Genomic DNA, 16848 nt, shown 5'->3' on the forward strand with positions numbered 1-16848 from the left:
ACCCGTGTTATGACTGGTTATTTCCCCCTCTTTCACTGCTTTTCTAGCAGCTTTGTGTCACACAAAGACGTGGCCGATGGGAATAAAAACTGCAGAGGTCACCTTTACTGTAGAATCAATTACTCTGCTTATGAATAGACTTCATTAATTGCATGTCTGACCATCGGGAGCAATGAATAAATAGCACGTGAGGAAGTGGACAACCCATGTCTTTAAAAACAATGCAGAGTGGGATATCTATGAGCCCTATTTGGCAGACAGACAGTGGCAGACACAAAATAAAGGGACATTTCGAGCCATCTGCCAACCTTTCTCTGAGAGTTTAACCATTGTTCATGCAGGCAATAGGCATTACCTGGAGACAGAAACATTTCAGGCATGTTCCATTTCATTGAAGCATTCTATTTCTAATCAAGCTTTTCTTCAACCTGATATTATGAGGAGCCAGGGAGAATATTAGAGGGCAGTAAAGACCACTGGCTCTCTGACCATAAACTGCATTGCACTGCATATACAATGTCTACAAGAGGCAGTAGGCAGGGATGTGGGAGACGGAACGGCCAGGGAAGGTTGGCTGGCTGCAGAGGCTATTTTGGAGTGCCTAGATTCACCATCTATTGTATATCAACGAGACTTCTTATTGCATGCTGTACATTTCTCAGATTGCACACCATAACCGTCACTTAAATCAGTTAGATTTTCCGGTCGACATACAGTGCATTTGGAAAATATTCAGACCCCTTGACTTTTTCCACATTTTGTTGCGTTACATCCTTATTCTAAAATTGATTAAATTGTTTTTTTCCCTCATCATGCTATACACAATACCCCATAATGACAAAGCAAAAACAGGTTTTAAAAATGTAGCAAAGTTATTAACAATAAAAAGCCCAAATAGGACATTTACATAAGTATTCAGACCATTTCCTCAGTACTTTGTTGAAGCACTTTTGGCAGCGACTACAGCCTCGAGTCTTCTTGGGTATGATGCTACAAGCTTGGCACATCTGTATTTAGGGAGTTTCTCCCATTCTTGTCTGCAGATCCTCTCAAGCTCCGTCAGGTTGGATGGGAGCATCGCTACACAGCTATTTTCAAGTCTCTCCAAAGATGTTTGATCGGGTTCAAGTCCGGACATTCAGAGACTTGTCCCGAAGCCACTCCTGCATTGTCTTGGCTATGTGCTTAGGGTCGTTGTCCTGTTGGAAGGTGAACCTTCGTCTAGTCTGAGGTCTTGAGCAGGTTTTCATCAAGGATCTCTCTGTAGTTTGCTCCGTTCATCATTCCCTCGATCTTGACTAGTCTCCCAGTCCATGCCGCTGAAAAATACTCCCACCACCATGCTTCCCTTTAGGGATGGTACCAGGTTTCCTCCAGACGTAAGACTTGGCATTCATGCAAGCGGGCTGTTATGTGCCTTTTACCTAGGAGTGGCCTCCATCTGGCACCTCTAGCATAAAGGCCTGATTGGTGGAGTGCTGCAGAGATGGTTGTCCTTCTGGAAGATTCTCCCATCTCCACAGAACTCTGGAGCTCCTTCAGAGTGATCATCGGGTTGTTGGTCACCTCCCTGACCAAGGCCCTTCTCCCCCGATTTCTCAGTTTGACCAGGAGGCCAGCTCTTGGATGAGTCTTTGTGGTTCCAGATTTCTTCCATTTAAGAATGATGGAGGCCACTGTGTTCGTAGGGACCTTCAATGCTGCAGACATTTTTTTGGTGTTCTTCCCCATATCTGTGCCTCGACACAATCCTGTCTCGGAGCTCTACAGGCAATTCTGTCAACTGTGGGACCTTATATAGACAGGTGTGTGCCTTTCCAAATCATGTCTAATCAATTGAATTTACCACAATTGGACTCCAATCAAGTTGTAGAAACATCTCAGGATGTACCTGAGCTCAATTTCGAGTCTCATAGCAAAGAGCCAGAATAGGGTATTCAATTGCAGTAAAATAAAAACATGTTTTTGCTTTGTCATTGTGGGGTATTGAGGAGGGAAACTATTTATTTAATACATTTTAGAATAAGCCTGTAACATAACACAGTGTGGAAAAAGGGTCTGAATACTTTCCGAATGCACTGTACATTCTGTTAATGCAAGGAAAACTCATCCATATTTAAACATACAGTGCAGCTAACCACACATTGGACTGGAGTCTCCCTGTCTTATCAGCACTTATCAGTCCAAAAACGACTTATCAGCTCAGATCACTTTGCCTCAATTAGGTGCGTGTGCCGAAGAACAAATGGAAAAAGCTGACCTCAACGCTGGTTTCCATTAGATTTTTTTGTGTCTGCGCAGGAGGAGCCATATGTCATGCTTAAGAAGTCTGACAAGGCGCTGGTGGGCAACGACCGTTTCGAGGGATTCTGTATCGACCTGCTCAAGGAGCTGGCCAGCATCCTGGGCTTCACCTACGAGATCCGCCTGGTGCCTGATGGGAAGTACGGATCGCAGGATGACAAGGGCCAGTGGAACGGCATGATCAAGGAGCTGATGGAACACGTGAGTTGGACTACCAGTTACCTTCTGACTGTTACTATTACTGTCTTACTTTTGCTTATAGCTAGTGTTCAACATTGTAAATTATTAGATGTTTTGACTACAGATTCAATAATCTAGTCTTGTTTGTTGGGACCCTGTTTTTGTCTGGTAGAATCTGATTTGAAACTTATCACAATCAAGCTTAATGTGTTTTTTTTTACAACAAGTATAAGGATTTAAGACATACTATGAAGAATAGAATTATAGCAAGGTATTAAAGTTGGTTTTGAACGCATTAGATGAAAGCATCAAAGGCTTTTAAAATATAGCTGACATTGACAACAAGGACAGTGCCCTGCTAGCCTTTTGAGAGTGTCCCTCCCCATCGCCGTCTCCTTGTCCTCAGCCCCCTGGTCAATGATGTGCTCGGCTGGAAAAGTTGTAATAGCTTAAGTGGCATTTAGAGAAGGGAGAGGGTGGGAGTCGGACGGTTCGAGTCAATGGCTAGGTGCAGAAAGGGTTAGGAAAGGTGGGCTAGTGCCGCAGCACTTAATCTCTATTTTAGCCAGATCCAGGTTTTGTTTTATGGTTTGAGCTCATTCTCAGCAGTTCCTTACAGTTAAATAGTTGGCTGAAGAGGTCTCTGTGCCCAGTAATTCCTAAACACTTATCTTGGCTTTGGTAGAAAGGAGAATGCTTCCAGATGTGTTCTATACTTCTACTGTATTTGGGTCTATTGCTTCAATGAGAGTAATGTCGGCTGACAGTAGAGTAATCAAGAACACCAGTGTTCCATTCAGATATTACGTACTGTAGGTATACTGATTATCCTCATCATGGTTGTAGAATACAGTAATATAGGACTAGGTTTTGACCTAGTATGTTCCTTGCACAGTATGTAAAGGGTAAGTGTGCTATAGACTGTCTCCTTGTGCTACTGCTCTTTATTTGAATGGCCTACACAGCATCACCACTGCTACAGTGTATGGATTTATTTAGCTGGTTCTATTTTTTGGCTCAGAACTTGTCTTCCTCCTGTCTATACTGATAAGCTGATCTTGAATCAGCAGACAGGAAAAAGGACACTTTGGAGTCTGCTCAAGAGAACTGACCTGAGATTGCAATGAGAAGCTTGGATGGATATTGGTTTCCATACAAGTAAAATGTGCACAATGTTGTGAAATTGTTAGATATAACCTGTTTGATATTACTGCACTGTTGGAGCTAGAAACACAAGCTTTTCACTACGCACACAATCAAATCTGCTAAACACATGTATGTGACCAATACAATTTGACAACCTCATCCCACGGATTGGAATCATGGCAGTTGTGCTGCATTCTGTTCATCCAAACCAGAATCACCATGTGTCATTGGCTAATGTGCTGGCCGGTTTGACATCCAATGGAAGTCATGGATGTGTTTCTGGGATGCTTTTATGTAAATTAACAGAGGTATGAGCTCAGATGACAGTGACAGCAAACAAATCTTTCTGAAAAACAAACAATAATAGTACACGGGGAGGGGGAGCTTTATTAATGGACAGTGTCAATGTTATTTATCGGTTAAATGTATTTCCTTCAGATATTTATTAACCCCCACCATGCTACATTACAATGCTGCCGTTTACTATTGACAACTCACCCAACGTGTCACCTAGTTAGATTCATGAATTGGTTTAAGGAAGACAACAAGCAAAACAAAGCCGTCTGCGGTTGTTTTTAGCTGATTCATTCTGTCAGCCCACAATCTCACGTAAATCATTGTTTCATTACTCAACGGTGCAGTACCCGTGTGGGTTTATTTAAAAGCAGTTGTAAGCCTTCATTCATCTTTGTAGGTGACCGAGCCCTGTCAAACAAAGAAGCAAATGTGGAATGACAAAAATTAAGTATTTTGTTGTTATGTCTGATGCCAACGTGTAGGAAGGAGCGAATGGTCTCGGATTTCTAAAAACGTGCATGTAGCTCGGTTAGTGTTTTTATATACATTTCCTGAGATTGTACTATTGAATAAACAGCGAAAGAAGTGTTGCAGTGTGTCTCACCTACAAGTCCAACTTTGTGTGCATCACGTGAATATCTTTCTGCCTATGCATACACACGCAAATGTGCACAATATACATGATTAATTGGCCGTTGCGTGTAAATACAAATGGGATAAATCTTGAATGAGAACGAGTGTGTGGTGTGGCTAATTAAATAGAAGAAAGCCTTCCGTGCCCATGTAGCATAGCGGCCTTTATTTTCCTCTGAGTCGTTAAAAGCCCACTACAAAGCCAAAGGGCGTTGTGGGAAAGGCGTTAAATTATGCGACAGGTCATGTTAAACTTAATTTAGTCACAATAGATGATCCAATTAATCGTGATGTTGATGCCAGTATTAATAGCGAGCTCAACACGTCATTTGTTTCTGTTCAATTAGTCTCTCGCGCCGACAGATACACCGGAAGTTTACGGCGAAACAAATGCACGCCACGGCAAGCCACGCATCACGTTGTCTACATGTAGAGGTAGCAGACTGGATATTGGGACCTTGGCAAGATATTGGCTTGAAAAAGGGCTTTATTTGCAGTTCTAGGCACGTGGATCTCCATCTGAGGGTCGCTGACCTGATTTGGTTTTACAGTGGAACACGGGAGGGGGTTTTGGCTACTGAGGGCGGGATAGTGGTCAGAGCTGTCATTTTGACGGACGGGCAGCTTGACTTTCAATTGCATCAACATCCACCGCTACATTAGTCTGCTACATGATAGTATTTTTGTGCTTTAGAATTCTACTTGAAGGATAGGATGATGTTATATCAATGCAAATTGCATTATCACTCTGCAATCCTTTGGCATTCACGGGGGACGTACTGTAGCGTCAGACGATGGAATTACCAGGGACTACATTTCTCTAGTCATATACGCAAATTGAAACAGTGTTGGACAATGAGACAGTTGGAACACCGTATGCATATCATCGGAAAACAATCATCGAGTTAAGAGGTACAGGAAATGTGGCGAACTGTGTCATTTGTGAGGCAAATGTTCTCCGGCACTGTCAAGATTATCATTCAATACACCTAATAAGACTAAATAATCAAACCCCACAAACGTTAAAACCAGTAAATGTCAAGGGACTGCAAGTAACACAGATTGTTAAAGATGGTTACAGTTAATGTTGATCTAGGTGTGATTGTATGTATCCTACAGAATGTCATCAGGTGTGGTAGTATGAAGGTAGCACAGCTCAAAGCTTACAATACCATCTGCGCTCCCACAGATAACACAGAGCCATGTGGCACTCAGCAGGGTACTATCAGGTTATCACGCGTGTCCTCGGCAATACGTGTCTAAGCAGAAAATAGCCGTGCAGCGTGTGTATTAGAGCACCATAGGGATGGCTGAGATTGGCTTGGGTCACCTGCTGCTAGGTCTTCCGGTTGAGTGGCAGCTAGCTTGAAAAGCGGCAGTCGGCGGCAGAGAACAGAGGAAGCGGGTGTGTGTTGTAAACGTAAATGTTTAATGAGGGCACAGTGGATTGCACCACATGACAGATTGGCTGTGCCCACACTGTCTCCTTGTTAAGCTTTCTTGTGTTTAGCCACCACAGTGTTGGCCACAGGCACAGGTATAATCCAAACGGTCACACGCGGAGTTCGACCATTTTCTTATACTGACCCCCATTGACTGCTCTGAATGTTAGAATAGTAATTTGTCATTTTGTTGGAAGGGGGAGAGTGACTGAGCTGTGGTAGTGACACCAAAAAAAATATGTCAATGATACCACAGAAGCATATTTATTTTTAAAATGTTGGTGGTTATTGTTCTACATTGTAATGACAGCATGTCAGCTAAGCAAATAAATGAAGGGGATTGATTAGATGCATTGCCAGCCTTGCCCATACATTATAAATTACAGTATGTCTTTGATTGTCCAAATAATGTTGGGTTGGGTAGTACAAGCTACATTTGTTCCTTGGAATACTTATGAGCATTTCCTTTATAGGGAGCAGGGTTCTGGTAATTCAGACGGTCATATGATCTACAGAACTAGACATCCTCCACACTTGCAAATGTACACACTAATACCTAATTTAACTGACCTCCATCGGGGACATTCTGGTGCTGGCACACTGAGCGCTGTTCCTCTGCCACCACTCAAAAAAGAAGAAAAGGAGATTGGCCCAAACCCCATTGTGAGTTTCCTTCGGTTCCGAGGAAGGGAGTTATCCAAGCGTGAACCAAGCAGCTGGTTTCATTAATCTCCTGTCCAACCCTGATGTGATGGAGGTGTGGGGGGAGGTAATGTGAATGGTGACCTTCTGAATATGCAGCCAGACGCAAAATCATGGGCCGCAACGTTCACCGTCAGATCCTGCCAGGGCAGTATCTCAGAGAGCTATATTAGGCTAGTCAGAAGGTACCAGGCTCCAGATAGTGGAGGCATGGGGAGACGCTGGTGGGAAAGCATGTGGGAATGGGCCTTGTTTCTTGTGATTCATTGGGGCAGGTGTTCATCATTTATGTAGAGAACAACAACAACGAAAAATTGGAGGGAGGGGGCAACCTGTGATCTCCGCGAAATTACATTGGTGTAAAGTTCAACGTAACTTTTATTTGATCAAAGTATGTCATATGTTACAGGACTTAATGCAGTGCCTTGCAAAAGTATTCATCCCCCTTGGCATTTTTTCCTATTTTGTTGTATTATAACCTATAATTTAAATAGACCACCAACACTCATGGACAAGACACAGAGGGCATTAATCAGAGAGGCAACAAAGAGACCCCTGAAGGAGCTGCAAAGCTCCACAGCAGAGATAGGAGTATATGTCCATTGGACCACTTTAAGCCTTACACTCCACAGAGCTGGGCTTTATGGAAGAGTGGCCAGAAAAAAAGCCATTGCTTAAAGAAAAAAATAAGCAAACATGTTTGCTAAAAGGCATGTGGGAGACTCCCCAAACAAATGGAAAAGAGTACTCTGGTCAGATGAAACTAAAATTGAGCTTTTTGGCCAGCAAGGAAAACGATATGTCTGGCGCAAACCCAACACCTCTCATCACCCCAACAACAACATTCCCACAGTGAAGCATGGTGGTGGCAGCATCATGCTGTGGGGATATTTTTCATCGGCAGGGACTGGGAAACTGGTCAGAATTGAAGGAATGATGGATGACGCTAAATACAGGGAAATTCTTGAGGGAACCCTATTTCAGTCTTCCAGAGATTTGAGACTGAGATGTAGGTTCACCTTCCAGCAGGACAATGACCCTAAGCATACTGCTAAAACATCACTCTAGTGGATTAAGGGGAAACATTTAAATGTCTTGGAATGGCCTAGTCAAAGGCCTGACCTCAATTCAATTGAGAATCTGTGGTATGACTTAAAGATTGCTGTACACCAGCGGAACCCATCCAACTTGAAGGAGCTGGAGCAGTTTTGCCTTGAAGAATGGGAAAAATCCCAGTGGCTAGATGTGTCAAGCTTGTAGCGACATACCTCAAGAGACTTGCAGCTGTAATTGCTGCAAAAGGTGGCTCTACAAAGTATTGACTTTGGAGGGTTGAATAGTTATGCACACTCATTTATTTTGGTCTTATTTATTGTTTGCTTTATAATAAAACATATTTTGCATCTTCAAAGTGGTATGTTGTGTGGATCAAATGATACAACCACCCCCAAAAGTCTATTTTAATTCCAGGTTGTAAGGCAACAAAATATAAAAAATGCCAAGGGGGGTAAATCGTTTCTCAAGCCACTGTACTTGTTATGAAACTAACAATGTATTTTATTTTCTGCAAACTGCTTTTCAAGTTTTATGTACCTTTTTGTGTAACAACAATGGTTCATGCAGAACTATGATTTTCAAAAATACCTGAAGAACAATGAAAGTACCAGCAATAGAAGCTCAAATCAAATGTTAGTCACATGCGCCGATCTACAACAAGCGTAGACTTCACTGTGAAATGCTTATTATGAGTCCTTTCTCAATAATGCATTTAAAAACTAAGAAAATGAACAAAAAGATAAATCAAATAGTAACAAAATAAAATAACACTAAAAAACAATAATGAGTCTATATACAGGCTATATACAGTGGGGCAAAAACGTCAGCCACCAATTGTGCAAGTTCTCCCACTTAAAAAGATGAGAGAGGCCTGTAATTTTCATCATAGGTACACTTCAACTATGACAGACAAAATGAGAAAAAAAATAAGTATTTGGTCATTTACAAACAAGCAAGATTTCTGGCTCTCACAGACCTGTAACTTCTTCTTTAAGAGGCTTCTCTGTCCTCCACTCGTTACCTGTATTAATGGCACCTGTTTGAACTTGTTATCAGTATAAAAGAAACATGTCCACAACCTCAAACAGTCACACTCCAAACTCCATTATGGCCAAGACCAAAGAGCTGTCAAAGGACACCAGAAACAAAATTGTAGACCTGCACCAGGTTGGGAAGACTGAATCTGCAATAGGGTAGCAGCGTGGTTTTAAGAAATCAACTTTGGGAGCAATTATTAAGAAATGGAAGACATACAACACCACTGATAATCTCCCTCGATCTGGGGCTCCACGCAAGATCTCACCCCGTGGGGTCAAAATGATCACAAGAACGGTTAGCAAAAATCTCAGAATCACACGGGGGGACCTAGTGAATGACCTGCAGAGAGCTGGGACCAAAGTTACAAAGCCTACCATCAGTAACACACTACGCCGCCAGGGACTCAAATCCTGCAGTGCCAGACGTGTCCCCCTGCTTAAGCCAGTACATGTCCAGGCTCATCTGAAGTTTGCTAGAGAGCATTTGGATGATCCAGAAGAAGATTGGGAGAATGTCATATGGTCAGATGGAACCAAAATATAACTTTTTGGTAAAAACTCAACTCATCGTGTTTGGAGGACAAAGAATGCGAAGTTGCATCCAAAGAACACCATACCTACTGTGAAGCATGGGGGTGGAAACATCATGCTTTGGGGCTGTTTTTCTGCAAAAGGACCAGGTGATCCGTTTAAAGGAATGAATGAATGGGCCCATGTATCGTGAGATTTTGAGTGAAAACCTCCTTCCATCAGCAAGGGCATTGAAGATGAAACGTGGCTGGGTCTTTCAGCATGACAATGATCACAAACACACCGCCCGGGCAACGAAGGAGTGGCTTTGTAAGAAGCATTTCAAGGTCCTGGAGTGGCCTAGCCAGTCTCCAGATCTCAACCCCATAGAAAATCTTTGGAGGGAGTTGAAAGTCCATGTTGCCCAGCAACAGCCCCAAAACATCACTGCTCTACAGGAGATCTGCATGGAGGAATGGGCCAAAATTCCAGCAACAGTGTGTGAAAACCTTGTGAAGACTTACAGAAAACGTTTGACCTCTGTCATTGCCAACAAAGGGAATATAACAAAGTATTGACAAACTTTTGTTATTGACCAAATACTTATTTTCCACCATAATTTGCAAATAAATTAATAAAAAATCCTACAATGTGATATTCTAGATGTATTTTTTCTCATTTTGTCTGTCATAGTTGAAGTGTACCTATGATGAAAATTACAGGCCTCATCTTTTTAATTTGGAGAACTTGCACAATTGGTGGCTGACTAAATACTTTTTTGCCCCACTGTACAAGGATTACCAGTACCGAGTCAGTGTACTGGGGTACGAGGTTGTTGGGTGATTGATTGAGGTAATATGTACATGGAGGTTTGGTTAGGTGATTGATTGATTTAAGCACTATGTGCATGTACTGTAGGTAGGGCGTGAAAAGTACAAAGTCCGGGTAGCCGATTAATGAACTGTTCAGCAGTCTTATGACTTTGGGGTAACAAAGGTAATAAAGCTCGCGAAAGGGTCTGATCGTTTGACTGATCGTCCCTTCTCTTGTCTCACCTACAGAGAGCCGACTTGGCTGTGGCCCCTCTTACCATTACCTACCTGCGTGAGAAGGTCGTGGACTTCTCTAAGCCCTTCATGAGCATGGGCATCAGTATCCTGTATCGCAAGCCCAACACCACCAACAACGGCTTCTTCTCCTTCCTCAACCCCATGACCCCTGACATCTGGGTCTATATCCTGCTGGCCTACCTAGGCGTCAGCTGTGTCCTCTTCGTCATCGCTAGGTGAGTCCCAGACATTTCTTGGCTACTTCCTGATCTGCCTGTCTGTGTGTGTTTGTGTTTATTGAACTTTAGTTAGAGTGATATATTTTGTTTATTCTACTTGTAGGGCTAAGTTAGTTGCAGGCACTAAAAAGTTAGTTTAAAAAAGTAGTTTGTGACAACACTGTCTTTCACTAGGAGAGCACCATGTTGAACATGCCAAAACCAAGGCGCAACCTAACACTTCAATGCCCGCAACTGTGTATGGTTGCAGATATGTGGAAATGTTTTATCTGGGAAGATATAGTGCACAAAAGAAGGCTGGCCAATCCGAATCTCTGCAGAACTGAGTCAGTCAATGATCGTCTCAAGTGATTCCATCATTTGGGGATAAGGAGAGGTCTCTGCTCGGCAGTGGGTCCATGTTCAATTGGTACAAGTCCAACATTTTGTGTGAGCTGGTGGGTAGTGATCAAGGCAGTTATGTCAGCGTGGGCTCTCTCTGGAGCCCAGCATTGGAGGAAAAGAATGAGAGTAGCAAACCACCAGTGAAGTTATGCTCTCCAATTCAAAGCATTTCCTCTATAATTTTTCTGCAGTTGTAATGCTTCTTTGAACAACTTTCGTCTTCGAAATGTACAAAAATAAATACCTGCCGATACCTGGAGAAAGAAATTTGATAATAATAAAAAAATGTCGCATGACATTTACTTGTGCTTGTTATCATTTCCACATTCCCCACAAATCATTGAAAATCGTTGAAAGTTGAACCTATTAGTAAATGCGTGAAATTAGAATAGATTGAGATCATTGAAGAATATCTCTGATTTTTTAAATATTTCCCTGTGTTCCAAATGTGTTCCTGAGACGTTCTGTGGCATTCTTTACATAGGAGATAAAGAAAATAACCCATGTGCCACTTGCAGGCATCCTCCTCGCCTTGGGTGGTCATTGTCACCGCTTCCTGGCGCCTCCAAATGCAGAGTGGTGCTTGAGGAAGCTCTGAGAATGTGGAGCTTTTGAAGGTGCTTGGGGTTCTGAGAGGAGCCAGCTGCATTCCTCAAACCTCTCCCGTTATGTCTTGAGACAAGCTCACAAGCTCGTTTTAGCACCCTGTTCTATAAGTATAACTCAAAAATAATCTCTGACTGTTGCATCATTCTTTGGAGATCTGCCTAGAAAGCGAGCAGAAGTGATTTGAGCCAAAAAGAAGGCTCAAATAGCAGTTTGATGTATGGGTGCTTGAGATGTTAGAAAAACCAGAACGCTTTGACGAAAGAGGCAAATGTATGTGTTCAATATCAGGTAGGCACGTACTTGTACTGATTGATAGTCTATAGTTTAAAACAATTCAGACAACTTTGAAATCAAAAAGCTTTTCTGGACAATCACGATCCATGTCACTGAGCAGACACTCGTGAGAATTATGCTTTGCCACAATCCATCTTGGAGTCCATGACTATAGGTCAACAATATGGGAAACCTACTCGAGTGCTTACAGAAGCGTGAAAACAAAAAATGACTCACAACCATGCTCTAAGTACGAAAGAGAAAACATTGAGCAATGCCCGGTAGAGTATACTGTGTGCACTTGCCTTATCAGTGCTCTTAAAACCTGGCATCTCTTTAAGGATGTAACTAGGGAGGTAGAAATCATCACAAGCTTCAATGCTGCATTACACTATCCAGGACCTGGAAAATATATCTTTGAAATTCCATAAGATAAAAATGGGCAGTGGAATACAGATGACAAAATAAGACTTCTTCTATACCATGCCAATGTAGATAAGAACGTACGCTCTAGCAAGTGTGTAATAATGGAGTTTTTCCCCAGTCATCCTTATCTTTTCAAATACCAACACACTGGCCAAGTTTCAATTTCTTTGAGTTACCGCTTCAGGTGCTTCTGCTATGTCTGTCTAGCTGCCGAGAATGAGGGAGAGGCGAGGGTTTGCTTCTGAATCTCATTCAGGCTATTTAGAGGACTGATTTTTTTGGGGGGGAGATTGTTGCATCATTAGAGTGTGACCTGATTTAATGAAAAACACACAATGAGTGGCGAAGGTGCATAAAGATTTTGGAATTCAAATGTGACGTCATGGTTTTACAACTATCCATTTAGTTTTAAAATTACGGTGCGTGACATGGTTCAATGCGCCATTAATCAGCACAATCTACTTTTTTGGTTTTTAAAATTGTCTGCTAAAATTGTGTTCATGTATACTGTACATACTGTGCTAATGACGATACAAAAATATTGTAACAGAGCAATATACAATACAGAGAATTTGGTAAACAATGAATTTCTATTAAGTGCATGGATGCTGCCATCTTTAAACACCTTCCCCATTAAATGGAGGCAAATGGAGATGCAAAGCTATGTGTTCCATCAAATCAGCTATTTCCCCCAGGGGTATGCCTATGTCTTCACATTTTCAAACAGTACATTTATATTTTCCAACGGGGCTATACATTTGGGTGAGTTTTTTTTGTTGTTGCCTGAGTAGCCTCGTTTCACTGTCAAAAATAAAATTAAACCATCGAGCGTTCCAGCAAAATAACAACACAATGTCAAATACAGGTAGTCTAGTCAAATAATTAACATCCAATCACATTAACCGTTACTCTCTCACGGCAAACCTTCACTCTTGCGCAGGCATTTAGAAATAAAACATGAAAATGCAAACACTTGTTCCCGACGCCACTTGGTTACACTGCAGCATCCACTGAGAGACTCTTGCTGCCAAGGGAATGCCTGACAGCTTGAAATAAATTTTGGACACGACAGTGAAAATGGTTAACTTTGTTAACGCAATGCCCCTGACCTATTTATTTTCTGCATTATGCAATGATATGGGGAGCAACCATGTAACGCTTTTACAACATACAGAAGTGTGCTGATTATCAAGGGGCAAGGTATAGACATGTTTTTTTTTTTACTTGAGAGACAAGCTTAACGTTTTCTTTACTGACCATAATGTTCACTTGTCTGACCGTTTGCATGATGATGAGTTTCTCACATGACTGGCCTATCTGGGGGATGAATGGTCTGAGTCTAGGATTACAGGGACTCCCCACAACTATATTCAATGTGCAGGAAAAAAAATGAGTTCGTGCTTAAGAAGTTGGAGCTCTTTTCTGTCTGCATTAACAAGGACAACACACAGGTCTTTCCATCATTGTATGATTTTTTTGTGTGCAAATGAACTCAAGTTTACGGACAATGTCAAATGTGATATAGTGAAGCACCTGAGTAAGCTGGGTGCGCAATTACGCAGGTACTTTCCCGAAACGGACGACACAAACAATTGGATTCGTTATCCCTTTTATGCCCTGCCTCCAGTCCACTTACCGATACATGAACAAGAGAGCCTCATCGAAATTGCAACAAGCTGTCCTGTGAAAATGTAATTTAATCAGAAGCCACTGCCAGATTTCTGGAAAGGGCTGCGCTCAGAGTTTCTTGTCTTGGCACTGATGCCCTTTGGAACCACGTACCTATGTGAGAGTGGATTCTCGGCCCTCACTAGCATGAAAACTAAATACAGGCACAGACTGTGTGTGGAAAATTATTTAAGACTGAGACTCTCTCCAATACAACCCAACATTGCAAAGTTACGTGCATCCTTTCAAGCACACCCTTCTCATTAACCTGTGGTGAGTTATTCACCATTTTGTATGAACAAATAAGGTTTTATATGTAAGATGGCTAAATAAAGAGCAAAATGTATTGAATATTATTATCCTATTATTTTTGCCCTGGTCCTATAAGAGCTCTTTGTCACTTCCCACGAGCCGGGTTGTGACAAACTCACACTCATTCTTATGTTTAATAAATGTATCATATAGTGTGTGTGACAGGCTTACAATGATGGCAAAAAAAAAACATTTTGAGTGTGCGCTGACCCTGGTGCTAGAGGGTGTACACAGCTGGAGGTTGAATGTTTGAAGGGGTACGGGACTGTAACAAGTTTGGGAACCACTGCATTAAATACAACAAATGTTTCGGGAGACACTTTATTGACACTGTATATGTCCTCACCCACAAATATCGCTCAGCATAAATGTCACAGTGACTGACGAGGTAAAAATAGATCATTGGCATTTGACATCTAACTTTTGAAGGTCTTGATTTAGTTTCTTCTTTTTGAAAAGAGACTATTTTCGGGATCATTTCATTCGGATCATCTGTAGAGCACCATCCTATCAACAAACTATTTGTTGATAGCAGCTGCTTGCTAAGGTTACGGTTAGGGTTAGGTTTAGAATAAGGGTAAGGGTTCAGATTAGGTTTAGTGCTAGGGTTAGTAGATATTAAGATTTGAAATGTTACTGATGGACTATCAAAATAAAGAGTTACCTAATTATCTCCACTCTTTGGTCAACTTTCACGAAAGTCAGTAAATAGAAACAGGGTATTTTAAGAAGAGTTGCCATCTGGCTTCGAAGGATCTAAGCCTCCTCTTCCTCTCCTCTGACAGCAAAACACCCTGAATAAATCAGATCGTATTTGAAACATTTTCCAAATGAAGTTCAGGAAGGGAAAGCACTGACATTTACCATGTGTTATCTCGCCATCTGCCTTTAAAAAAAGTGACTGTTTCATCGATATTAAAGGATTTACGGTGTGCAGCACTTTGAAAAGACACTAAATGGCAGAGTGTGTGGATCCACGGGCTTCGCAGGTATTATTCTACTACATTTCCAGCGTTGCATGCCTCACATTCTATCACATGACATTTCAATATCTGTCGTCCTGAAAGTGTCATTTTTGGTGGACAGTTAGCTACCTTTTGAGCACAGAGATGTATAAAGGTATGGCAAACCTTTTTGATTTGAACAGGGTTGACAGACAGCCATCGTCAAGGACACATAAGAGCACGTTAACACAGCTGACAAATGTCAAATGTCAAATGTATCACAAACAATCAATTTACTGAAAACAATACATGTGGACGTCTTTACAGCTTGTCTTTTGTTTGTATAGTGAGTAAAAATCCATATGGCTCCTTGTGCAACCCGTAATTTGTGCCCACGGTTGCACAGTTCTTTAGGGACACTGTAGGCTAACACTTCATGGGTGGTTTTTGTCAGGCGAAATTCAGGTTAAGTGCTAGGCTCAAGGACACATCAGGAGTGCTCTATCCAGCGGAGAGGCCTTCGATGCAGAGAACTAGAATGTATTATTAAGCACAGCTTCTGTTCCGGTCTTATTAGAACCAATTTGAGATGCATTACTATGGTTCAAACCCCAAAGCCACAGGATTACTGGGCAAGAGCATGAAATGAATCCAAGATAGGTATACCCATGCATAAAACATGTAAACTTGGGAGCAATATTTCAGATCTGTGTAAGTCCCTATATTACCCCCCTCCCCCTCATCCCCATATTACGATATGAACACAGTTATATTATATCATTGATTATTAAACTGCTTTGAGTCATAGTTTTACTTCAAACAAATTTGTCTCTTTCTTTGTATATAATATCTGTGTGCAAACATTGGTGGGCTACATGAGTATCCATTATTTCTATATTGATATTGATGTTGGTGAGAAAGGGATTGGATTCTAATACACATGATCTCTCATCAGGGTTAACTGAGCCCCACAGTAACAATACACTATTATGCCAAAATTGTAGTACACTGGAGCCTTTGTTCCTGATATCATTCTCCACCTGTCTCCCTGTAGGTTCAGTCCATACGAATGGTATGACGCCCATCCCTGCAATCCCGGATCCGATGTGGTAGAGAACAACTTCACCCTCCTTAACAGCTTCTGGTTCGGTGTGGGCTCCCTCATGCAGCAAGGTATGGTATAGCCTAGCTTATTCCCTCTTTCACCTGTCAAGAGCAACAGTCCCCCCTCCACTCCCTTCCTCCTCTGCACAGCCACCCTCCCTCTCCCTCCCTCTCTTCACCTCTTTAACTGACAAGCTACCTAATTTCCATTGTTTTAGAATACACTTGCCTGTCAGGAACAACTGCAGCTCAGACGTACATTGCAAAAGAAAGCTGTTGTCATCTCCCTGCCCGCTCATAGAAACAGGAGTAGGTGTCAGACACCTGTCAGAATGTGGCAGGTAAAAGACAGAAAACACGGTTGCATTTGTTTCCCCATAACACAGCTGTTTGTGTTTTGGGACGAAAGGGTAAGTTGGTGAACGTGTCTGACAAATGCCAGCTGTCACTCCTCGCTGGCATTGGCTATGGCCACAAGGTTGACGTTTATATTCTTGTGTTTCCCGAGTCCTTGAACCAAAGACCCATTGTCA

General features: G+C 42.0%; 1 protein-coding gene across 1 annotated transcript in view; it reads left to right on the plus strand.

The window, feature by feature from the left end:
- The window catches only part of LOC123997585 (glutamate receptor ionotropic, kainate 3-like), a 130288-nt gene that overhangs the window by 97776 nt on the left and 15664 nt on the right, over window positions 1–16848 (plus strand). Inside the window, exons 10-12 of the mRNA XM_046301978.1 lie at window positions 2302–2505; window positions 10369–10592; window positions 16266–16384. Of these exons, the coding sequence (XP_046157934.1) occupies window positions 2302–2505; window positions 10369–10592; window positions 16266–16384 (547 nt within the window). The remainder of the gene's footprint in view (window positions 1–2301; window positions 2506–10368; window positions 10593–16265; window positions 16385–16848) is intronic.

This window comes from Oncorhynchus gorbuscha, linkage group LG15, assembly GCF_021184085.1.
Source record: "Oncorhynchus gorbuscha isolate QuinsamMale2020 ecotype Even-year linkage group LG15, OgorEven_v1.0, whole genome shotgun sequence".
NCBI classification, from domain to species: domain Eukaryota; kingdom Metazoa; phylum Chordata; class Actinopteri; order Salmoniformes; family Salmonidae; genus Oncorhynchus; species Oncorhynchus gorbuscha.